We start from the raw sequence: 20,593 nt of genomic DNA on the forward strand, positions 1-20,593 counted from the left end.
ACATAAAAACTATTTTGCACTGAAGGCAAGTGAGAATCATTAAGTACAGAAAGATCTCCTTTTTTGTCTAATGGCAGAAAAATTAATTCTCCTTTCACTGGAGATGGACTCTTATCTGCCTAGAGAGGGCACCAGAGGAAACTAACGTTTATATTTCTAGTTCCGTCTTCATCATTTCCTACCCATAGACCAAACCCCTTTGTCATGACAAGTCTTCATAAATGTATTGTTTCTTTGACTAAAAGATATAAAAGCTTCCTGCTCTATGCGCTTAATTCGGATTTTCATTGTCATCTGAACACTCCCATGAACGTGTACACATTTAATAAAATAATGTGCTTTCCTCCTATTGATCTGCCTTTGTCAGTTTAATTTTCAGACCCAGCCAGGGACTCTCACACTGTGTGGAGGAAAAGTTTTTCTTCTAAGACAATGACTTTATCCACTTGTCAAAACTTGTCCAAAATGAATAACAAATCCTACTGTAAACTGTAGACTTTAATCAACAATGTATTAATATTGGTTCATCAATTATAAGAAAAGAACCACAGTAATGTAAGATGCTATAATAGGAAAAGTGTGTGCTGTGTGGCTAGGGGAGGGGGACAGGCGTATGGGAACTCTCTGTACTTTCTACTCAATTCTTCTCTAAATCTAACATTGCTCTGAACAAATAAGTCTTTTAATCTGAAAACATTTTTGTAAGATGTGTGTCTGCCGAGCACTCACCTGTCTTCTTCTGCAGCCTTATGTGTTAGGACAGACATCCTTCTCCCTACAGTTCCACAACTTGATAGCACCCCCAGGCCACTGCAGCAGAAAACAGCATCAGCATCCCTGGCTAGGGGTCCTCCAAGCCTGGCCTCACATCAGAATTGCCCATGAAATGACTTAAAGGCCCAGAACCCAGGCCTGCTGAATCAGAGTCTTGGGCACTGAGGTCTTTGCATATCTTTGTTTGGTTACCTGTGCAGTGATTCTGTTCCCCATTCTTAGTTGAGAACTGTTCTTCTTGGCTGATACTGATTTTCACCCAATTTCCAAGTTCTCAAGACTGAGGTTATAACTGATTCCTGAGATACAGCTTCCACTTTGTCTTAAATCAGGCAGGTGATTTCCTGTCACTATAATGACTAAGGTGTAGGAGAGATGGGAAAAGGGAAGAATGGGAGAATCTAACTCTGTTATCTGTCTCTCGTATGTTATCCCAAATCTTGGAAGTGTAAGAGAGGAGAAATATCTTTTCCTTCTACTCTTCTAAATTCTCAGCTTTGCCCCCTGTAACAAAAGAGATTAGTAACAGAAAAGCATACACAGTTATTTCATTTAATCTGAACATGGCACAGGAACCTTCCTTAAGAAGTGGTTAAACCTGAGCCTTTTAATGCCAGGTTTTATAAGGAATGGGAAGTCACGGAAAGATGGGAAAGAACAAAGGGTCCAAGCTAAGTGTAGTGAACTGGGAGAAACTTGCAAGGCCTACTCACTGAGATTCTGTCTTCAGAGATAAGGATGCTCCTTGCCCCTTAGGTATAGGGAGGGCTCCTCACATATGAAGATCTTATGATCTGCTTCAGCAGGTCGGAAATTGCTTGCTGCACTACCTGCCATCTCTTGAATTCCTTCAGCTTGAAATATTCAGTCTGGCAAGGTGCCACATTCTGGAGCAACGTGTCCTGAATCCCATCAGACACTCCCTGTGTAGGGAATGGACGCTGGTGGTTGGCTTGGCCCTTGTGCCAGCCCGGCAATTCTAAAGCAAGTTCAGGGCATCTGCCGTGTCTCCACTCTGGAGTCTGTATGTAGACATATCTATGTCTTCTGCACATCCTGGCCCAGCTGGGAGGGGACGAGGCCTCGGGCCTGTTACTTGGTCTACTTCATTCTCTAGACCTTTACACGCTTGCTGACGGCGAAAGTAACAGTCTCAAGCACTTGTCACTGAAATAACAGAAGACCAGTGTCTTGTCTTTAACAGTTACTTCTTATAGCAATTACCACTCATATTCAGACCTCTCAGAACACTCCCTCTCCCATGGTTGCCGATGTATTTCTGTGTCAGGCATCAGGCCAGTGAGTGCCCAGAACAGTGAGTCAGAGGCTGAAGCCAAGTGATGAGTTCCAAGTTCCTTTGTGAGGTTTCGTTTTATTGTTTCTGCAGAGCTGAAGTCCTGACACTCAAGATGGCCTCCAACCCTTAGCCCACTGGTCAGTTTGGGCATGTGATACCATTTCATTTTTGTCCAATTGCTTGGTCATACTGTTTCTTGTGACTCCCTCTGTCCTTTTCACACCAGTCATAAGGACCTCTATTTCTTGAACAAGTCCTCAATTTTCTGTATCTTCTGACAGGAAAGATTTCCCAAGACTTGGAAATGGACAAAACAGGTTACTGGGAGTCCTCTCATTGGAGGAGGATTTATCTAGCGGACCCAAAGGAGATGAGCAGTTACTGTGCAGGGTAGACCTGCAGGGTAGAAATGAACTTGTAAAAAACTGATAACAATGCATATATTTACTGTTCACAACAATGCAAATGAATTTAGTCCAGCAGAGACTATCATTTTCTGTAAAGCAAGAGAACATTTGAACTGTTTTTAGCATCTTACTGATTTCCTCATTAGTTAATGAGTTGAATAAAATGGATTTATTTATCAGTTTATTCGATGACATGAGTTTATTTTTTAAAACTTTCATGAGAGCCACAGTTTTAACTTAAAAAATTTATTCTTTAACACTTCATATGTTTACAGGTATTATTTCTTCTTTCTGGAATATCCTTTCTCACCTCATCTGCTTGGTTGCTTACCCATCTTTCTAGGCTGTGCTTGAAACAGTAGGACCCTGTAGGGCCATCCCTGCTACAAATCCTTTCTGTGTCCCCCGTTCCTTGATGTAGGAAATAGGCTTCTTTTAGCCTCCTTGACCTTCCTTGAGTTCCAAAGGGCAGATTCAAACAGTTGCTAATCAGGGAAGGGAGGGAATGCAGAGACCGGGGAGGATGAATCAAAAAATAATAGCGCAGCCTTGGGCCAGGGAACTGGTTCCTCCTCAAGGAATATATAACAATATCTTTGAGTCCTTCTGCAGGAACTAAGGCCCCCACCCAGGTGGAGGATGGTAACTTCAAGCTGAGCACAAGATTCCTGGAACAGGCCCTATTACCTCTCTTCCGACCAATCAGAAGAAAGTCCCACACACTGCGGCAGTACCCCCAAATTTTCCCTATAAAAGCTTTTCCCCTAAAAGCAGCAGTAAGTCTTGGTGTTTTGAGCAGGAGCTGCCTGTCCAACTTGCTTGGCTCTGCAATACACCTTTCTCTGCTCCAAACTCTGATCTTTCAGTGTGTTTGACCTCACTGTGCATTAGATACATGAAATTTTGTTTGGTTACATTCTCAAATATCCTCTCCTGAGCTGTTCCCTTTCCAGGCACAGAGCAGCTCTCCCAGCCTTAAGATGATCAGGCCTTACTAGCACTCACTATTCCATTTTATTGTTAAATTATAAATATACCAAAGTATAATTGAAGGGTAAATTTGGCTAAAAGACTTCAGATCTGCTATCTCACTCTTCTCTTTGTTCCTGCTGTTCAAAGCAGGAAGACTTACTAACCGCACATTTACACAATGTTTTCCTGTCCTTCCTCCTAATTGTGTTCTAATTTGAGCTCCCTGCTGGCTTTCAGGGAAGGGTCTCTTTGGGTCAGGACAGGGAAGGGTAATTTGACTTATTTATTTGGTGGATGTACTAGGGATTGAACCCAGGACCTCATGCATGCTAGGCATGCCCTTTACCACCAAACTAACTTTCCTTCTTGTAATTGAGTTAGAATTTCTCTGTAGAGCAAATTGCCTTACAGGTACTCATAAGACCATATGGGGGGAACAAGAAAGCATGCCTTCTATATCTGGAATGGAAATTTAGGAACTTTGATGGTAGGTATGTTGCTGTAAGATCGACCTCTGAACCTAAGGAGCTGAATGACTGAGAGACAAAATCTTGGAGCTTAGAAGAAAAGAGACAGCTTTATTACTTTGCTGGGAAAAGGAGACTGACAGCAGGCTAGTGCCTAGAAAACTGTGAACACACCTTGGGGGTGGGGTGGGGTGAGGTGGGGTGGTAAATCGCCATAGCTCAAACAATAAAGCATGGATCACAGTCAACAGAATCATTTTCTCATCAGAAGACTTAGAATGGCATCATGATACCTCTCAGTGACCAATTCTATAGAGGCCAGCGGTTGTCACTTTTTTCTATCTCTTTATCTTCTAAGCACTCAAGGCGTGGTCTTCTTGGTATTTAGCCTCCTTTATAAGGTTACAGTTCTATGACCTTCTCCCTGAAGATCTACTCCAAGACTGAGAATAATTATAGCTTTTGATTACTGGAACAAAGTAGAAACAGTCAGATCAATAGCTTTAGTGTTAACAATGGGCCTGGAGCTGTGAGCAGTCAGGTGTTTTGACCATTGAAAGGCAAGCATAGGAATAAGTAATATGTTAGCCCAAATGTGTCCATTTTATTAATCCTCCTTCAGGTGTAAAACATTTTATGGCTGGTAAAACCAAATTTCTTCAATATTTGAGGGGAAGGATTTAAGGATTGTAACATGCAAAGTTCACAAAGCAAGATGGGATAGAAATTTTCTCAGGATACAGAGCAAAAGGGAAAGATGGTGCAGCAAGCCACCTCTTCCTTTGCCCCTGGCATACCCACTCAGCACCAGCAGGATGGATGTGAATCAGAGTGCTGTGTTATTTCAAAAATAAACTTTATGTAACAGGATTTATTGAGTCATCATAATTTTGGTGCATGTTGTGAAAATACCTATCTTCAAATAAGACCTTTGAATAATGTCTTTGTTCCAGATAATGCTGACTCCTAAGAAATGGGCTGTAACAGGTGACCAATGAAACCTGAAGTTTTGGGAAAGTATCTCTACTTTAATATAAATTACTTTGGGACCACCAATCCTAGACGGTAAAATGGGTTTTGACTAGTTTTAATGGTATCATTTGTAGTTAGGTGCATATGTGTGGTATTTATATTGTAGCCTCTAGACCAATGGACATAAACTTCTGTTAGAATTTGATTAAAGCCATCGACTTGCTGTCCAAAAATGGAAACATACCAAAATGAATTCATATACTTTCAGTGGGCTCATGGACATCTTGAGTTCCCCAGGTTATAAGCAGCTGTTCTAGAGAACATGACTCCCTTAACTGCATGGAAACTGGCTTTTTCATCCTTCTATTGCTTATCACTATTGCTTATCATTATTGCATTTACCACATAGTAGACATTCTACAAATCCTGTTGAATAAGTGAATACATAAATGAATGAATAAATGCATATGAGAAAAAAATTAATGACACAGTAGAGTGTCTGGTAAGTACCAAATGTATGTCATAAATGAGGTCAGAGGAAGTGATCACCGTGAACTGAGCCAAGGGCTTCTCAATGGCCATGAGACTGAACTGGAATGTAAACAGAGGGCAGATTGTCATCAAGTAGCATCAAGAAAGAAGTTTCTATGGCTGGAATGTGCATGGCCTATTTCTGGAACTGCTAGGATGATTCCTATTAAGAGAATAAGTAAAGTGAGTGACAGGAGATGAGCTTAGAGAGGTTGGCAGAAGTCAGATTATGATGATTATGTGCTTGAAACTGAGGAGGACCTTTCAGGGCCCTCCTGGGCACAAAAGCCTTTCTGTTTCTCCTTTGTAGGTCTTCCCTGAGCCCCAAAGGTCAGATTCAAACAGTTACTAATTAGGGAAGTGAAAGAATACAGAAAGGAAGGAAATGCAGTCAAGAAACAGTAGTGCAAAGCAGATTCCTAGTTCCTCCTCAAGAGATAAACATAGCAATGTAACTTTTAGTTCTTTTACAGGAACCAAGACCTCACCCAGGTGGAAGTTGGCAACTTCAAGCTGAGCGCAAGATTCCTGGAACACCACCCTGTTGCATCAGCACCAACCAACCAGAAGAAATTCACACATCCTACAACCCTCACCCCAAATTTTGCCTTTAAAAACTCTTTCCTGACAACCATCAGAGAGTACAGGTCTTTTGAGTATGAGTCAGGTCTTTTGCACCTCTTCATACTCCTTGTTTGGCCCTGCAATAAACCTTTCTCTGCCCCAAATTCTAATGTTTCAGTTTGTTTGGCCTCACTGTGCATCAGGCACATGACCTTGGGTTCAACCACATGCTGGGCTAAAGAAAGGTAATATTTCCTGTAGGATTGGCACCGAGTATGCATGCAGATCCTGAAATTTGGATGGCATGGTCATTGAAGTGATGTTGGGATCACAAACATTGCAGATAGAGTTTATCCACTGGGGTTTTTTTGGGTTGCAAGCACCACAAACCCATTTGAGCTAACTTGAGGGGAGGAATTTTAAGTGGTAGAGTGGTAGAGATTTATTGGAAGAATCGGAGAGAGTTTCACACTTGAAAATATATAGCAAAAGGGTCAGCCTTTGGAAATAGCTGGAACCCAAGAATCGTAGGTGAGCTGTAAAACAGGGCCTAATGGGCAAGAATCCACTTCAACATCAAAAAATCTTTGCATCACTACTTGACATTCAGACTCTGAGGACAATGTAGGGGGAAGAAAAGAAATCTTTTCCTTTAGCCTTCGTTTTGTAACTAGGGACTCTTTAACAAAAGATAGGTTAACAAGAGAAAAAGAAATGAAAATTTATTAGCATTAATTTTATATATATGAGAAACTCAGGGCAACTCAGAGTAACTCAAAGAGATGATTAGAACTTGGGCTTACATTCCATCTTCAGCTAAAACAAAGAAGAATGTGGGGGAGGCAAATTATGGTAATGTGACCAGGAAAATGTATAATAAACAAGGGTAGGGCTTATATACAGATCTAAGTCTTTGCCTTCTCCATTGATAAGAGTTTCTTATGATTTAGAGTTATCTTTTTCTTCCTGGACAGAGAGAGAAACACCCTTACAAACAGAGATTTCCTTTGTAACTGTAAATTTCCTTATAACATACTGATTTATACTTTACTTTCAGAGCTTCTCCTTTATCTGGTGTTTCTCAAAATAATCCTTATGTCAGAGAGGCATATTCTGGTCTCCCACAAGAGAGTCCATTTAGCTTACGTTGGATCTCATTAATATTGTTCGGGGCTCAGCAGACAAGATTGAGAACTTTAATGGACAACCCCATCAATAACACACACAAAAAGGGGAAGGGTAGTTCCCTAAGGGAAATGGATAGTTCCCTATCCAAATAGGGGAAGTGGATGTCAGAAATCTATGCAAAAACACAAGGCTATTTTACTATGTTGACCTGAAATAAATAGCCTGCCAGATTTTTCTCCAGCAAAGATGGGTTTGTTTGGGGTCCACAGAGAATTGAAATTCAGGGCCTGCAACTAAGCAGATAGGGACATCTGTAAATTAGGAGGCCCACCAAAATGTGGGTCCTTGCCACCAGCTGTGAAAGATTTTGCAGCAGAGGCAGAGGAACAAAGTAAAAAAGCTGCTTTCTTTCTCAAAAGAGGAAAAGAAAGGAAAGTGCTCCATCAGGAAGAAGGGAAGGAAAATACTCAAGTGGTGAGCTGTCAGCCAAGTTGGCCAGTAGAGACAGCTAGGGCCCAGGTTGGGCCATGTGGATTTTTATGGGAACCTTCTGCCATCATGTCCTCCTTCCAGGTGTGATGGAATCATTCAGTTCTTGTATGGGCTTTTCCAATGGTTGTGATGGCAATCATCAACTGTCATGGCACTGGTGGGTGTGTCATTTAGTGTGCTAATACATTACAGTGAGCATATAATCAGACTCAAGTTCCGCTGGAAGTCAAATTCTCTGCCATTTTGGGTTCCCTGGGTTCTAACAAGATCTTGTTTCTTCTCTTTGCAGCTTCCTCCTGAGTCTCAGAAAAGGGAAATTGGTTTCTATTCAAGGGAAGGGCAGGGGTATGATCTTGGGGGCAACAGCCTTAATAACAGAAAGGAAAGTTGCTTTTAATCAGAATGCCTACCATCTGGTGGACCCAACATCCCCCCAAAAAACCATCTCTGAAAATTCTTTTTAGTCATGAAAATTTGAAAAGGAAATGAGTGAGTAATCTCAGTTAATCGTTGAGAAAGTTGGTCAGAGACGTTGCCATCCCCCAATGCCTGCAGGCTTGTCCTAATCAACTGCTTAAGCCTGCTCTTCTGTGACTCAGGGAGGCCTGGGAGACTTTTCTGTAAGTAAGAGGCAGGGGTTTGGGGGTTGGGTACAGTGTCCTTCTCAGTATCACAACCATGGAGAGCCATGCACAAGTCCCTGCACAGCAAGGGAAGGAGAGTGACTGCTTTAATAGAGAGGAAAAGGAAGTTGAGGGGGTTGTACTAAAAGAAGAGTCCATGGTTTTCATTGGCTGAGTCCTTACCAGGAAAGAACTTCCTCCTATGGGGCTCTGCCATGGTCATAGGGTGTAAGAGCTCCCCCTTCTGGTCTTCCAACTCAATTTAAATGAGGTTTCTGTTTATTAATTTTTTACAACTAATTGCATTTAAATTTGTTTTCTTCCAAGCAGACTCATAGACATAGAATACAAACTTGTGGTTGCCAAGGGGCCGGGGGGTGGGAAGGGACAGACTGGGATTTAAAAATGTAGAATAGATAAACAAGATTATACTGTATAGCACAGGGAAATACATACAAGATCTTATGGTAGCTCACAGCATGAAAAAAAAGTGACAATGAATATATATATATATGTTCACGTATAACTGAAAAATTGTGCTGACACAATATTGTAAAATGACTATAACTCCATTAAAAAATGTTAAAAAATTTTATTTTCTTCCTATACACTTTTGAACCACCATCTTTTAACTCTTTAATGAAAGCAACTTTTAAAGAGTTTTTTTTTAATGAGGTATTTCTGAATAGATCATCCTAAAATATGACTATAGGAACCAGAATACGTGACCCCAAAATATGTCACTACATTTTGAAGTATAGTTTATCAAGTGAGAAAAGTAATCAGTATTTCCCATATGTCAATTCATGAAAAATTGACTGATACAGGAAGAAATGGGGTGCAGGGCGATGGCTGTGTCCCATGTCTCAGTTGAGTCCCTGGGTTTTACCCTGCTGAGTGAGAGTTCTTGGCTTTGCGAGCCAAGTGAGTCATAGTAGAGTGAAAGCAGATTTCTTCAGAGAGACAGGGTGCAAGCTGTCTCATAAAGCAAGAGAAAGGCCCAGGAGATACACATTGCATAGGCAGAATGGGGGCCATGTTACTCAGAAGGGAGAATGGCAGACTCAGAGCATGGGATTGGCTCGGAAAAATGAGATAGGTCACAAGGTGTAGGGGTTGTTAGTTTTTCTGGGCTCAGTAACTTCATATGCTAACAAGTGGGAGGATTATTCCAAATACTCTGGGAAAGGGGCTGGGAGTCCCAAGAACTGGGCCATCACCCACTTTTTGACCTTTTATGCTCAACCTTGAAACTGTCATGGCACCTGTGGGAGTGCCATTCAGCAGCTATTGTATTTCAACTGAAGGAGGATTAATAAAATGGCCGCACTTAGGCTAACAGATTCCTTATTCTTATGCTTGCCCTTAAAACGGTCAACTGACCGGTTGCTACTCACAGTTCCAGGCCCATTGTTAAAACTAAAGCTATTGATCTTACTGTTGCTACTTTATTCCAGTAATTGAAAGTAATAATCAGCTTGATTTCTGAGTCCTTCTCCAAGGAGAAGGTCACAGGACTGTAACCTTACAAAATAGCCAGAATTACGAAGAAGACCACACCTTGAGTGCTTAAGAGATAAAGAGATCTAACCACTGGCCTCTAGAGAATTGGTCACCTGGAGGCATCATGTTGCCGTTCTAAGACTTCTGTTGAGAAAATGATTCTGTTGATTGTTATCAGTGCTTTATTGTTTGAACTATGGCTATATAACCACCCTACCCCATCTCCAAAGTGGGTTCACAGTTTTGAAGGCACTAGCCTGCTGTGAGTCCCCTTTGCCCAGCAAAGCGATAAAATTGCCTCTTTTCTTCTAAGCTCCAAGACCTTGTCTCTGGGTTATTTGGCTTGTCAGGGATGGGGGCCGATCTTTCAGCAACACGATGACCATATATTGAAGCTCAAGGTCTACTGGGAATTAAATCTTCCACCATCTTGGTGCTAATTGCTCTGTCATTGTTTTAAAGGTTGTGCCCTGCCCCTGTTCCCCTGTCTAAGAACTACTGGTTTAACACTAATCTCTTGTAAGTTTGGTTGGTATAGGTCATAATCTCCCAGTTATCTGCTCATCCCCTGGTGCACTGAAATACTGCAAAGCTGAGGAGATGCCTTTGGAACATGATGACCAACCTACATTCACTGCTACTTGTTGAGGTCAGTGTTCTAGGAAGGTGTTTTGGGGGAGGAAAATTTTTCCCTTTTTCCCTTCTAGGTTATTTGGCTGGTCTAATAATTAAATTGATATGACAGATTGACAGGGCAGAAACAAACAGAAGTTTAATATCATGTATAATACATGGCAGAGACCCAGGAAAACTGAGTAACTCGCTACAACGGCAGCGAATGCCATCACCTTAACTACCGTCCTGAGCTAAAAGGAGATTGGGGGTGGGGAATCAATGGGAGGTGACCAGGAAAAGCACAGCACACAAGGATAAATTTGTTTTGCTGATTGATCATGGTCTTCTCCACCTTTAAGTTTCCAGAGAAGGTGTCATCCTCCTCTTCCTGGTACAATAGGAAGACACCCTTACAAATGGAGATTCCTCTTTCACATGTAAATGTCTCTTGCAAAAGGGTAACTTCTATTTGGTTTTCAGAGCTCCTCCCATACGGGTTGTTTCTTTAAAAAATAACCAGCATAAAATAATCCTTATGCTAAAGAGACACATTTTGGGATGGAAAATCCTGCTCACTTCCAGTGTGCAGTCACCTAATTTAAAATGTTGATAGCTTTTAGACAGGAAGGAAGGGCAGGGCATGGCCATTAAAGAAATGACACAGCAGTTAGCACCAAGATGGCAGAAAAGTCAACTCCCAATAGACCTTGAGGACCAAGAAGACGGGAGACTTGACTTCCAGTAGAACCTGAGCTTCATTATATGCTCAGCATGGTAAGTGGCACCAGGAGAGTTCCGAGGCTAACCAGGAAAGGTCAAAGAGAGGGCAGTGGCCCAATTCTTGGGAATCCCCGCCCCTTCCCCAAAGTAGTTGGAATAATCTTCCCACTTGTTAGCATCTTAAATAACCAAGTACATAAAAACTAGCAACACTCTCCCTTCCTTGCCTTCTGAGATGGCCGGCATTCTGTCCAGGGAGTGTGTATTTCTCTAAATAAATCTACCTTTACTCAGCTAAGGCTTGCTCTAGAACTCTTTCCTGTGTGAAGCCAAGGATCCTCACTTGGCAGGGTGCATCCCAGGTAATCAACAGAGACCTGGGACACTGCCATCCTCTCATGTCCCATTTTCCTATATTGCTTTGGTCAGCTTCCTAATTGTTTCAGGGCTGAAGTCATTCAATAATGTAGGAGACTGAAGAACACAAGGTCCTTTAATGTTCAGTGTTTCTCCTCTACATAACTTATCCAAGGCAGAATTATACGATGTGAACATTTCTCCTACTCTGTATCTCTATCTCCAAGTTAGCAAACAGGATTTCGTGGTTCCTAGTTACTTGTGTTCTCAACATTTCTTTCTCCGATTTACTTACTCTTCCTTCCAACAAAATTTAAATCTTAAGCCCCATTGTTAAGGAGAATTTTATTTAAAAACCCTCTAACCCTACCCTTTATCTCTGCCAAGTGAAAATGGTTATTATCAGATAAACTCATTTGTGCTCATATTTTCTACTTAATACATTATTCATCAGAAAACATAATGTCTTAACCCACCTTTATTTATATATATATATATAATTTTTTAAAGAATCGTGTTATGCTTCGTGGATAAAGCTGAGAGCTTAAGCCCAGAAGACAGCTTCTCAGAGAGCCCTGAGGGACTGCTCCAAAGAGGTAAGGGAGGAGCCAGATAATACGGGAGTTTTGTAACAAAAACCAGGTAGTCGGAACATCAGAAGATTACTTTTAATTAAAGAGAACGAAACATCTCAAGCTAATAAATTTAGTGCTTTTCTGTGTATGGGAAGAAGCAAGAGTCTGGGCTGATTGAAATCAGTCCTTTGATAAGCACCTTAGCTGTCTAGGGCCAGTGTCCTGCTTTTATACATCCTGAATCCCCTCAGGGGGCACCTTTGGTGGTGGCCTCAGTGGCTGATGGCTTGTTGGCCCCACAATCATTGTTTACTGATTTGGCAGGCAATATTTTTCATCCATAGTGCCTTCCCTTGGTCATAAATTTGCCCAAAGTTTGGGAGGTTCTCCATGACCAAATTTGCCCCTCAGTACTTGGAAGGCTCATTCGTAGATCAGGTAAACATCCTGTTAATAGGACACTCAATTTACTGATCTTTTTTGATTAGACCCTGTTGATAATCTAAAAAATCTCTAGATCACCTCTTTTACTAGTCTATTATGATCCAGGAACTGTTTTCTCCTGCTGATTCTTCCCATAACTAGAGTCGAACTAGTATAATTATTATTTTGTGTGTGTGTGTGTCGGGGGGAGGTAAGTTTATTTATTTATTTACATTTTTTGCAGGAAATACTGGGGATTGAACTCAGAACCTCAAGCATGATAAGCATGTGCTCTACCACTTTGTGCTAAACCCTCCTCCACTACAATTAATTACTCTATGTAGAGTTATAAATGTGATCTATTGCATCTTAGAGACATTCTTAATGAATATCAGAGAGGACATGATTGACAGGCACTTGCCATGTTTGTTTTGTCAAAATCAAAATTGAAATACCAAGTCAAAGGTTGAGAAAGGAAGAAAATCAGTATTGAGTGAGCACCTGCTATGACTCAGGAACATGCCGCATATTTTATACTTAGTCAGCTCTGCCCACACCCACCAATCTGGATGGAATTCAGTCACTGCAATCAACCCTTAGGTCACAACTTTTCCCCAGCTTAGCACATAAACAGTCATACTTTCATCAGACACATAAGTCTATCACACATCTTTGACACACGCATATAAAACACCTTAAGTCTACACGCAGCATATCCAAGCATAAACTCTATCACACACAATGTAACACCTTCACTAATCACACAGCACATTCTCTGCACACGTAACATAGAAATTTCCACACACATTGGGATAATATAATTTATTTAGAAAAGGGAAGACCATTCAGCTTGGGAAGACATGAAGAGAGTCAGTATCAGGAGAATTTCCGCATTAGTCAAAAAGTGGTGCCATGTGAGCTGAATCTTTTTTTAAAATGTAACAGTAAATCAGGTAAATAAGGATGGAAGGGTATTCCAGGCAGAGGAACAACATAGGAAAAGTTCTGATAGCAAGAAACAAAGTGAAACCTGTTGGAGGAACTGGCGGGCCGGTGCGTTTGCAGTAAAAGAATTTACCAAGGACCACGAGGTGTTAAGAACAAAGGGAAAGTTGAATAGATAAACTGCTACAGGCAACAGCGGGCCACACAGATGAGAGATGCCTGAGTGAGCACCGAGGCTGAATGTGCAGGGTCTTTTACTGGGGAGAAGGGGGCTGTGAACACAAGGAGTAGGGGCTGCATGATCATTTCATGCACCGGTACCTGATTGGTTGTGAGATCTGTCAGAAGCTACTCTGAATAATAAGATGTACAACTCTGATAAGAGCAGGAGATGGGCTATGTCCTGGGGTGCTTAGTTTTGGTGGCATAAAAACATATATCAGGAGAAGATGTTTTTACCCTGCTGAAATGCAGGTATGCGAAGGGTCCTGCAGTGGGGAGTGGGGGTTAAGGTGCCAGTCGGTTCCAGGAACATGGAGAACCCAAGAGTGGGGGTTTTTATGAACTTCCGAGAGCGCCAGCTGGCTCCACAAAACGTAACTCGAAGTAGTTGGAAAACATTGGCAGACAAATGCAAGGGCTATTGAGGGAGGCAGAGGACACCACTTGGGAAGCACTGAACACTCAGAGCTGCGGACGTGGGTAGAATTTTTAGTTGCTGACATCCTCTAACAGCCACGTGTCCTCTATACTATCAACATAACCATTCATGCTACAGTGGAATTCAATGTAGCTGTAGCTCTTGTAATCTTTGTAGTTATTTTTGTTATTCTCCCGGTAGCACTTCAGCGTTTTGAAGGGATATTGGGACCATATGTAGACATTTTGGTAGCGACCTCTCCAGTTCCTGCGGCATACGTTCTCAATTTTGTGCCATAAGGTATAGATGAAGATGTGGTAGTTCTTGTCTTTTGGAACATCTCTTTCCCTCATAAGATCATTGCATTTGTACTTCCTGAATTCCCAGTTTGTGTTCAGGTGGTGCTGTTTCATAAATTCCCTCCAGGAGAGGTTCTTGCTGTGTACACAGAGCCCACATAGGGGGAACAGCAGGGCCAAGAGAGGGCCCAGGACCTTTAGAGCAGATGCCATTTCAGTCACCAGGGCCACCTGTGTGTCCACAGGGAAGAGAGAGGAAAGCATTATCTCAACACTGCCCTAAGAGCTCAACTCTACCTTAAAATTCTTTTCCCTGTCATTGTAGGCACTGGGACCCATCTGATTCCCAGGCTAGAAGATGGTAAGTCTCATTAGAAAATAAAGTTTGTAAGAACTGAAAGTGTGCTAGAGCCTGAGAGAGACAAACACAAAGTTGTGAAAAATAATAATCATAGATAATATTTATTTTGAGAATTCCAAGCACCTCCTCCCTGCCCTCTCTTGAACATGAACTGAGAACCCAATCACCCTCTAGCTAGCTGTTTTGAAGTCCAGATCAGTTCTCAGAAGAGCATGTGCCCTAAAGAAAATGATCTTTTAAGCTTTATGTCTGTGACGTGGAAAGGGCTGTCTCCTTTTAAGGGGACACAGAAGATGAGTAGAGACTTGGGAGATACTTCCCAGCAGAAAGGCTTTAGTTCCCTGAAATCCTAGGCTGCGACTACACTGACTCGGCAAGATGGTGCTTACGGGGTCTCGACTGCTTTCTAACGCTTCCCCAAAGCCTGTGTGAAACACACCATCACTTCTGATGACTCATGTCCCTTCTCAGAGGCCATTTCCCCAATTATCGTCATCATAAATGGTCTTAATTTGTTGTTAAGAATGTCATCATAAAGGAATTCCAGTTTTGAAATATTGTTCTAATCAATCAAGGACCAAGATTGAAACTGTCCTCACAGACTTACTCTCCTGTAAATTAGGGCGTAGACATATTTGAAAAAGTCTCCCTTTAAACCAGCTCTCTGCCCTCACTTACCATGAGCATATGAAATCTCCAACCTGATTCTCAGCTCTCTAAGGGTGTGTCCTCAAATAAGCCTAATAAAGGCTTCCTCACAGATCTGTAAGAGTCTAGTAAGATACATGCATTGAGAACATTTCTGAGAATGTCTAGTACTACATCAGGCCCGGAAGGAGGGGTAGGCACTTTCTCATTTGTGACTCAAAGGGGCTAACTAAGCAGGATGAGAAGATCAGGATTCAGGCTCTTCCAACGTACAGTCAGCTCTCCGTATCCACCTGTTCTGCAGCCAGGGACTCAACCAGCCACAGCCGCAGATCAAAAATATTCCAAAAAACATCCACGAAGTTCCAAAAAGTAAACCTTGAATTTGCTGTGAGCTGGCAACTATTTACGTAGCATTGACATTGCATTTATAAAACATTTGTATTAGGTATTATAAGTAATGAAACAATGATTTACAGTATACAGGGGGATACTTCAGGCTATATGCAAATACTATGCCATTTTATGTAAGGGACTTGAGCGTGCATGGATTTGGTATCCTGGGGGTGGGGAGTCCTGAACTAATCCCCTGTGGATACAAGGGACAATGGTACTATTCTCGGGAAGATTAGAGAGGAAGTAGGGAGGGGCAGGGAGAAGAGCAGGGGGAGGCTACTAGGACTGTATCAGTGAGATCAGTGCTAGGTTGAATCCAGGTCTTTGCTTCTTACCAGTTGGATCCCTGTCCATTCTTAACTCCACCATCTAGAAGTCCAGTCAAGCCCCTTCCAGTGTTCCTGGGCCTTTCCCTTTAAGAATCCTCAGCACCCACCCTTCTATCCGTAACTCACCTTATTTAGATCCAACAGTCCAGTCACTGGTGGTAGTGGGGATCAGTATGCGGATCTGAAGAGAAGAGAGTCTGTGTCTTTCCCTTTTTCTTAGCACCAAGAAGCCTGCAGCAGTGAAGGAAGGACTAGCAGCGGGAGGTGCAGCGCTCCAGTGGATTGGCAGTGCTGTGGGGGTGGGAGGAGGGGACAACCTTACTAAGAGAACCAGTTCCCATATCTTCTCATCTAGAACACTTGGGTTCATTCCGAGAATAGCCTGGAGCAAAATCATCAAAGACTGATTTGCGGGCACAAAGGAATTGCAAGGCCCCGGATAACCCCAGAGAGGGGTTATCTAGAGTTGTCAGAAGACAACCAGAGATCTGGCTCCGAAACTCATTTCCCAACAAACTTCTAGGGGAAAGTCCCTGCATGGCTAAGCTATGTTCCAGTGGGAACCTGAGTGAGGAAAACCATATCTGGAGTTGTAAACTGTGGGACTTCCATTGAGAAGTGAAACAGTATCTAGTCAAGGGTACAATTTGCAGATAAAGTGAGATCCTCGAATGTGTTTTCTATCAACATATTTCTCCAAGGACTGTTCCTGGCTAAGCCACCTTGGTTGGATTTCTCACTGGGCCACCTTGTTATCAGAATGTCATGAAAGGTAACAGATTATGCCACCCCAAGATATGCCTCTCTCAGGGAGCATAATTTGCTTCCTCAAAATGTATATTTTTGGCATGTTGGATTATTTTGAACTGAAAAGAATCAAGGCCCAAAAGACTCAGGAAGAACTTTTGACCTTCCTTCTAACTGCCTAAAACAATTGTGGGCAAAGAATTTCACCTGCCATTTCAGTCAACAAACAATGTTGTGGCCACCAAGCCAGCATCCATTGCAGCCACCCCAAATGGTGCCCCCTGTGGGGAACTCAGGATGGAGAGAAACAGAACGTCAGCCCTAGATAGATAAGGTGCATATCATGGGAATGGTTTTAATAATCTTAGACTCCTGCATCTTCCTACATATAAAAAAGTGCCAAATTTGTTAACTTGAGATGTGTGGTTTTTCTTTCATTAACAGTAATCTTGTGATGTTCCAACTATTGGGTTGTTTTTTTTTTTTGTTTTTTTTTTTTTTTTTTTTGCAAAAACTCCTATATATCCTGGCTCCTCCCTTACCTCTTCAGGACAGTCCCTCAGAGTTGTCTGAGAGGCTGTCTCCCAAGCTTAAATACCCAGTAGGTCCAACGAATAAAACATAATTTTCAACCTTTAGGTTGTGCTTTTTTTTTTTTTTTCCAGTCAACAGAATGTTCCAGGAAGAGAGCTATTACCATGGATAATTATAGTATAATATGAACTAGGTATAGCAGACAGGGAAGAATTTAGCAAAGTCTGTTAAAATTACTCTCTGTCCCATTGTCTCTGCAAGGCTCAGCAAATATTTGATTACCAAACATTTGCTCCTTTGATCGTCTGATGAATTGCCTTACTTTCCTTTGCAACATCCCCTTTGTCTGTAGCCGAGGATAGTATTTAAAGTGGCTGCTTGAGCCATTTTGGAGAGTTTTACTGTTTTCCTTGGTATCTTCCATGCCTATAGGAGATACACATGTTGTTAAGCTTCTGTGTGTCTTTTGTAAAAAAAAAAAGAAAAGAAAAGAAAGAAAAAGAAAAAATATGTTAAATAGAAATCTTAATTAAATATTCAGGAGACCAGAAAGGGGAACACTCATGCTCTACAAGCACAGCAGAGCCCGACAGGAAGAAGAAAGACTTCCTCTCCTTTGCTGGCTCAGACAGTGAGAGATTGTCGCCACTCAGCCAATGGAAAGCCATGCACAGTCTTCCCGTAGCCCTCCCAGCTTCCTTTGTCCCTCTGTAAATGAGGTCTCCTCTGCATTGTTGCTGGGAACTTGCACTATGGCTGCAGACCCCAAACTGCAATTCTTTGCTGATCCCAAATACATCCATTTTTCTGCTGGAGAAATAACTAGCAGTCTGTTTGTCTAACTTAGGTCAACATTTTCTCTTGTTAATCTGTTTCTCTATTACAAGGGAATCTCAGCTGGGTCTCAGAACCTGGAAGTGTAGAGGGAAAGTGACTTTTCCTGTCCTATAGGCAGAATGTCTACTTTATATCCAGAACTTATCTTTAAAGCGTGCTAGTAGCAATGCCATCCTGTTTTATAGTCACCTGATCTTCTCTTTGAATGGGAAATATGTTATCAGGATTAGATGGGGACCTGTTGGCATGTATAGGGATATGTTGGTATTTACAGAAATTCTGGTGCACTTTAAACCCTAGCTCATGTCAAATATTCTTTGAATAACAGAGAATCATGTGCTGATAGACTGGACGGGGGTTGTCTCAGAGGACACTCTGTACATCCGCCTACTCTCTATCCTTTGGGTGAAGAAGGAGAATAAGAAGGTAGAAACTCTGGGCACCCGGGTTTGGAGGACTTGAGAGATGAGTCTGAGAAAACATGAGGTGGCCATGATGGGTCCATACAGCTGGAGCCCTTCCCAGCAAGTTCATGCTCTCTCCTGAACGTAAACCAAGTAGTGACTCAATAAATGTACAGGTAGGAGGGAGACACCACTAGGGTTAAAGTGTGAAAGGGCTAAGAAAGAGCTCCGTAGCTTTCCAAGGCATCCTTATGGCATATTACAGACCATCAGTGAGTAATTGAGAAAATTATAAGAAACTGTGCCAGTGAAAGTAATTTTTTAAAGAATAAACTGTTATGCTGATATCAATGGTTGATAATATTATTATATGGTTGATCTACTCCAGTCTTTTCCGGTGTCAACTTGTTCATCCAGTGTTTCTCAAATAAGTGTCATAATCTATTTTTGATATGGGGAAAAAAATTATCGTGAACCCAAAGCATCCATCCATGAACCCTACTATAAAACTAAGCCAGTTGGGAAGCAACCTAAATTTAATTGTGGCAGTTGTACCCCTTTATATCTGCAGAAATGAGCAGCCACCAAAGCAGCCCAAGAAGGTAAGTTACTCAGTGTTTCTGGAAGTGGTTTATTGGGTCTGTTTCCTAGAACTCTGTCTACCCCCTTTTAAAACAAACTGCTTAGGTTATGTTGTGGGACACAGGTGGGCGGATCAGTGGGCTGGTGAGCCGATGACACACGGATTGGTAAAAGAATTTACCAGAGATGAAGAAAGAGAATAGTAAAGGAGCTATTAGGCTGAGCTGCCATAGCCAAGAGTGGGCCACACAGATGAGAGGTGCCTGTGTGAGCACCGAGGGCTGGTTGTGGGGGTCTTTTAGAAGGCAGGACCACAAGGTGCCTGATTGGCTTGTGCACAAGTCTCTGATTGGTTGTAGGTGAGGTAAGAAGTTTAGGGTGGGGGGGTTTATGACTCTGATAAGGTGGGCTGAAACAGGCCAGCCTGAGCTACTGTGAGATTAGGCATTACCTAGTTACTTTGTTAGGGGAAACGTGCCCTGTAAAGAACGTACTTCACCTGTTGAGGGATCACAGCAGACATCTGAGAGCCCAGGAATGGGGGTCGTTGGACTTTGCAGGATGTCAGTTGGTCACACAGTTTTGATTTGCATTTCCTTGATGATTAGTGATACTGAATGGATATACACATAATGGAATGTGACTTGGCCTTAAAAATGAAGGAAATCTTGCCATTTGTGACAGCTTGGATGCACCTGGAGGACACTATGCTTAGTGAAATAAGCCAGACACAGTCAGAAAAAAATTGTACACAGACCCTGTACGATTTCACTTGTACGTGGAATCTAAAATAGTCAAATCACAGAATCAGAGTACCAAGGTGGTTACTAGAGGATGCGGGGAGGAGGAAATGGGCCATGGAAGATGGGAAATGGGAGACCGTGGTCAAGGGATTCAAAGTTTCAGTTATTTAACTGAATAAGCTCTGAGCATCCAATATCTAGCATAGTGACTAGAGGCGAAAATAAGACAACAGGCCCCAAATAGGTTGCTTATGCTAACCTCCCCCATCACCAAACTAAGACTTAATTACAGTTTCAGGTCTCCCAGAAATGGAATTTTCAATCAGTCAATCAGGAATTGCCTGATCATCACTAGATAGGAAATCCACCCAATAGATAACTGTCATCCCCAAGGCAAAGCGACCTTGCAGTAACCAGTCTGCCTTTTTGCCTAATATAACATCTTGGTTCCTGCTCCCATCCACCAATAAAAGTCTTTCATTTAATACAGTTTCTTGGACCTCCTTTCTATGTGCTGCCTGATACATACATTGTATGCCAACAAGATCTTAAAAATCTACTCAGTTGAATTTTGTTTTGCTGGGGAGGAAGAAAACTTTCCTCTGCCCTTCTCGGTTCTTCTAGCTAGTCTAAGAGTTAAATTGACATAAAGCAGGTTAACAGGGGCAAATAAGATTTCATTTGGCACACGCAGGAGCCCCACATACA

At 42.0% G+C, this 20,593-nt stretch overlaps 1 protein-coding gene across 1 annotated transcript; it reads right to left on the reverse strand.

Moving 5' to 3' along the window:
* Nucleotides 1-13,236: 13,236 nt before the first annotated feature.
* Nucleotides 13,237-16,890, reverse strand: EDDM3B (epididymal protein 3B). The gene is made up of 2 exons (XM_045512633.2): nt 16,165-16,890; nt 13,237-14,535 (listed from the first exon to the last, which is right to left on the reverse strand). Exon 2 carries the CDS (start codon nt 14,515-14,517, stop codon nt 14,077-14,079), a length of 441 nt encoding a protein of 146 aa, XP_045368589.2. The 5' UTR covers nt 14,518-14,535; nt 16,165-16,890; the 3' UTR covers nt 13,237-14,076.
* Nucleotides 16,891-20,593: the final 3,703 nt, after the last annotated feature.

The sequence above is a fragment of the Camelus bactrianus genome, chromosome 6, assembly GCF_048773025.1.
Source record: "Camelus bactrianus isolate YW-2024 breed Bactrian camel chromosome 6, ASM4877302v1, whole genome shotgun sequence".
Classification (NCBI taxonomy): Eukaryota; Metazoa; Chordata; class Mammalia; order Artiodactyla; family Camelidae; genus Camelus; species Camelus bactrianus.

Coding starts and splice junctions, on each gene's coding strand:
- EDDM3B (XM_045512633.2), bottom strand. CDS start 14,517: ATGGCATCTGCTCTAAAGGTCCTGGGCCCTCTCTTGGCCCTGCTGTTC.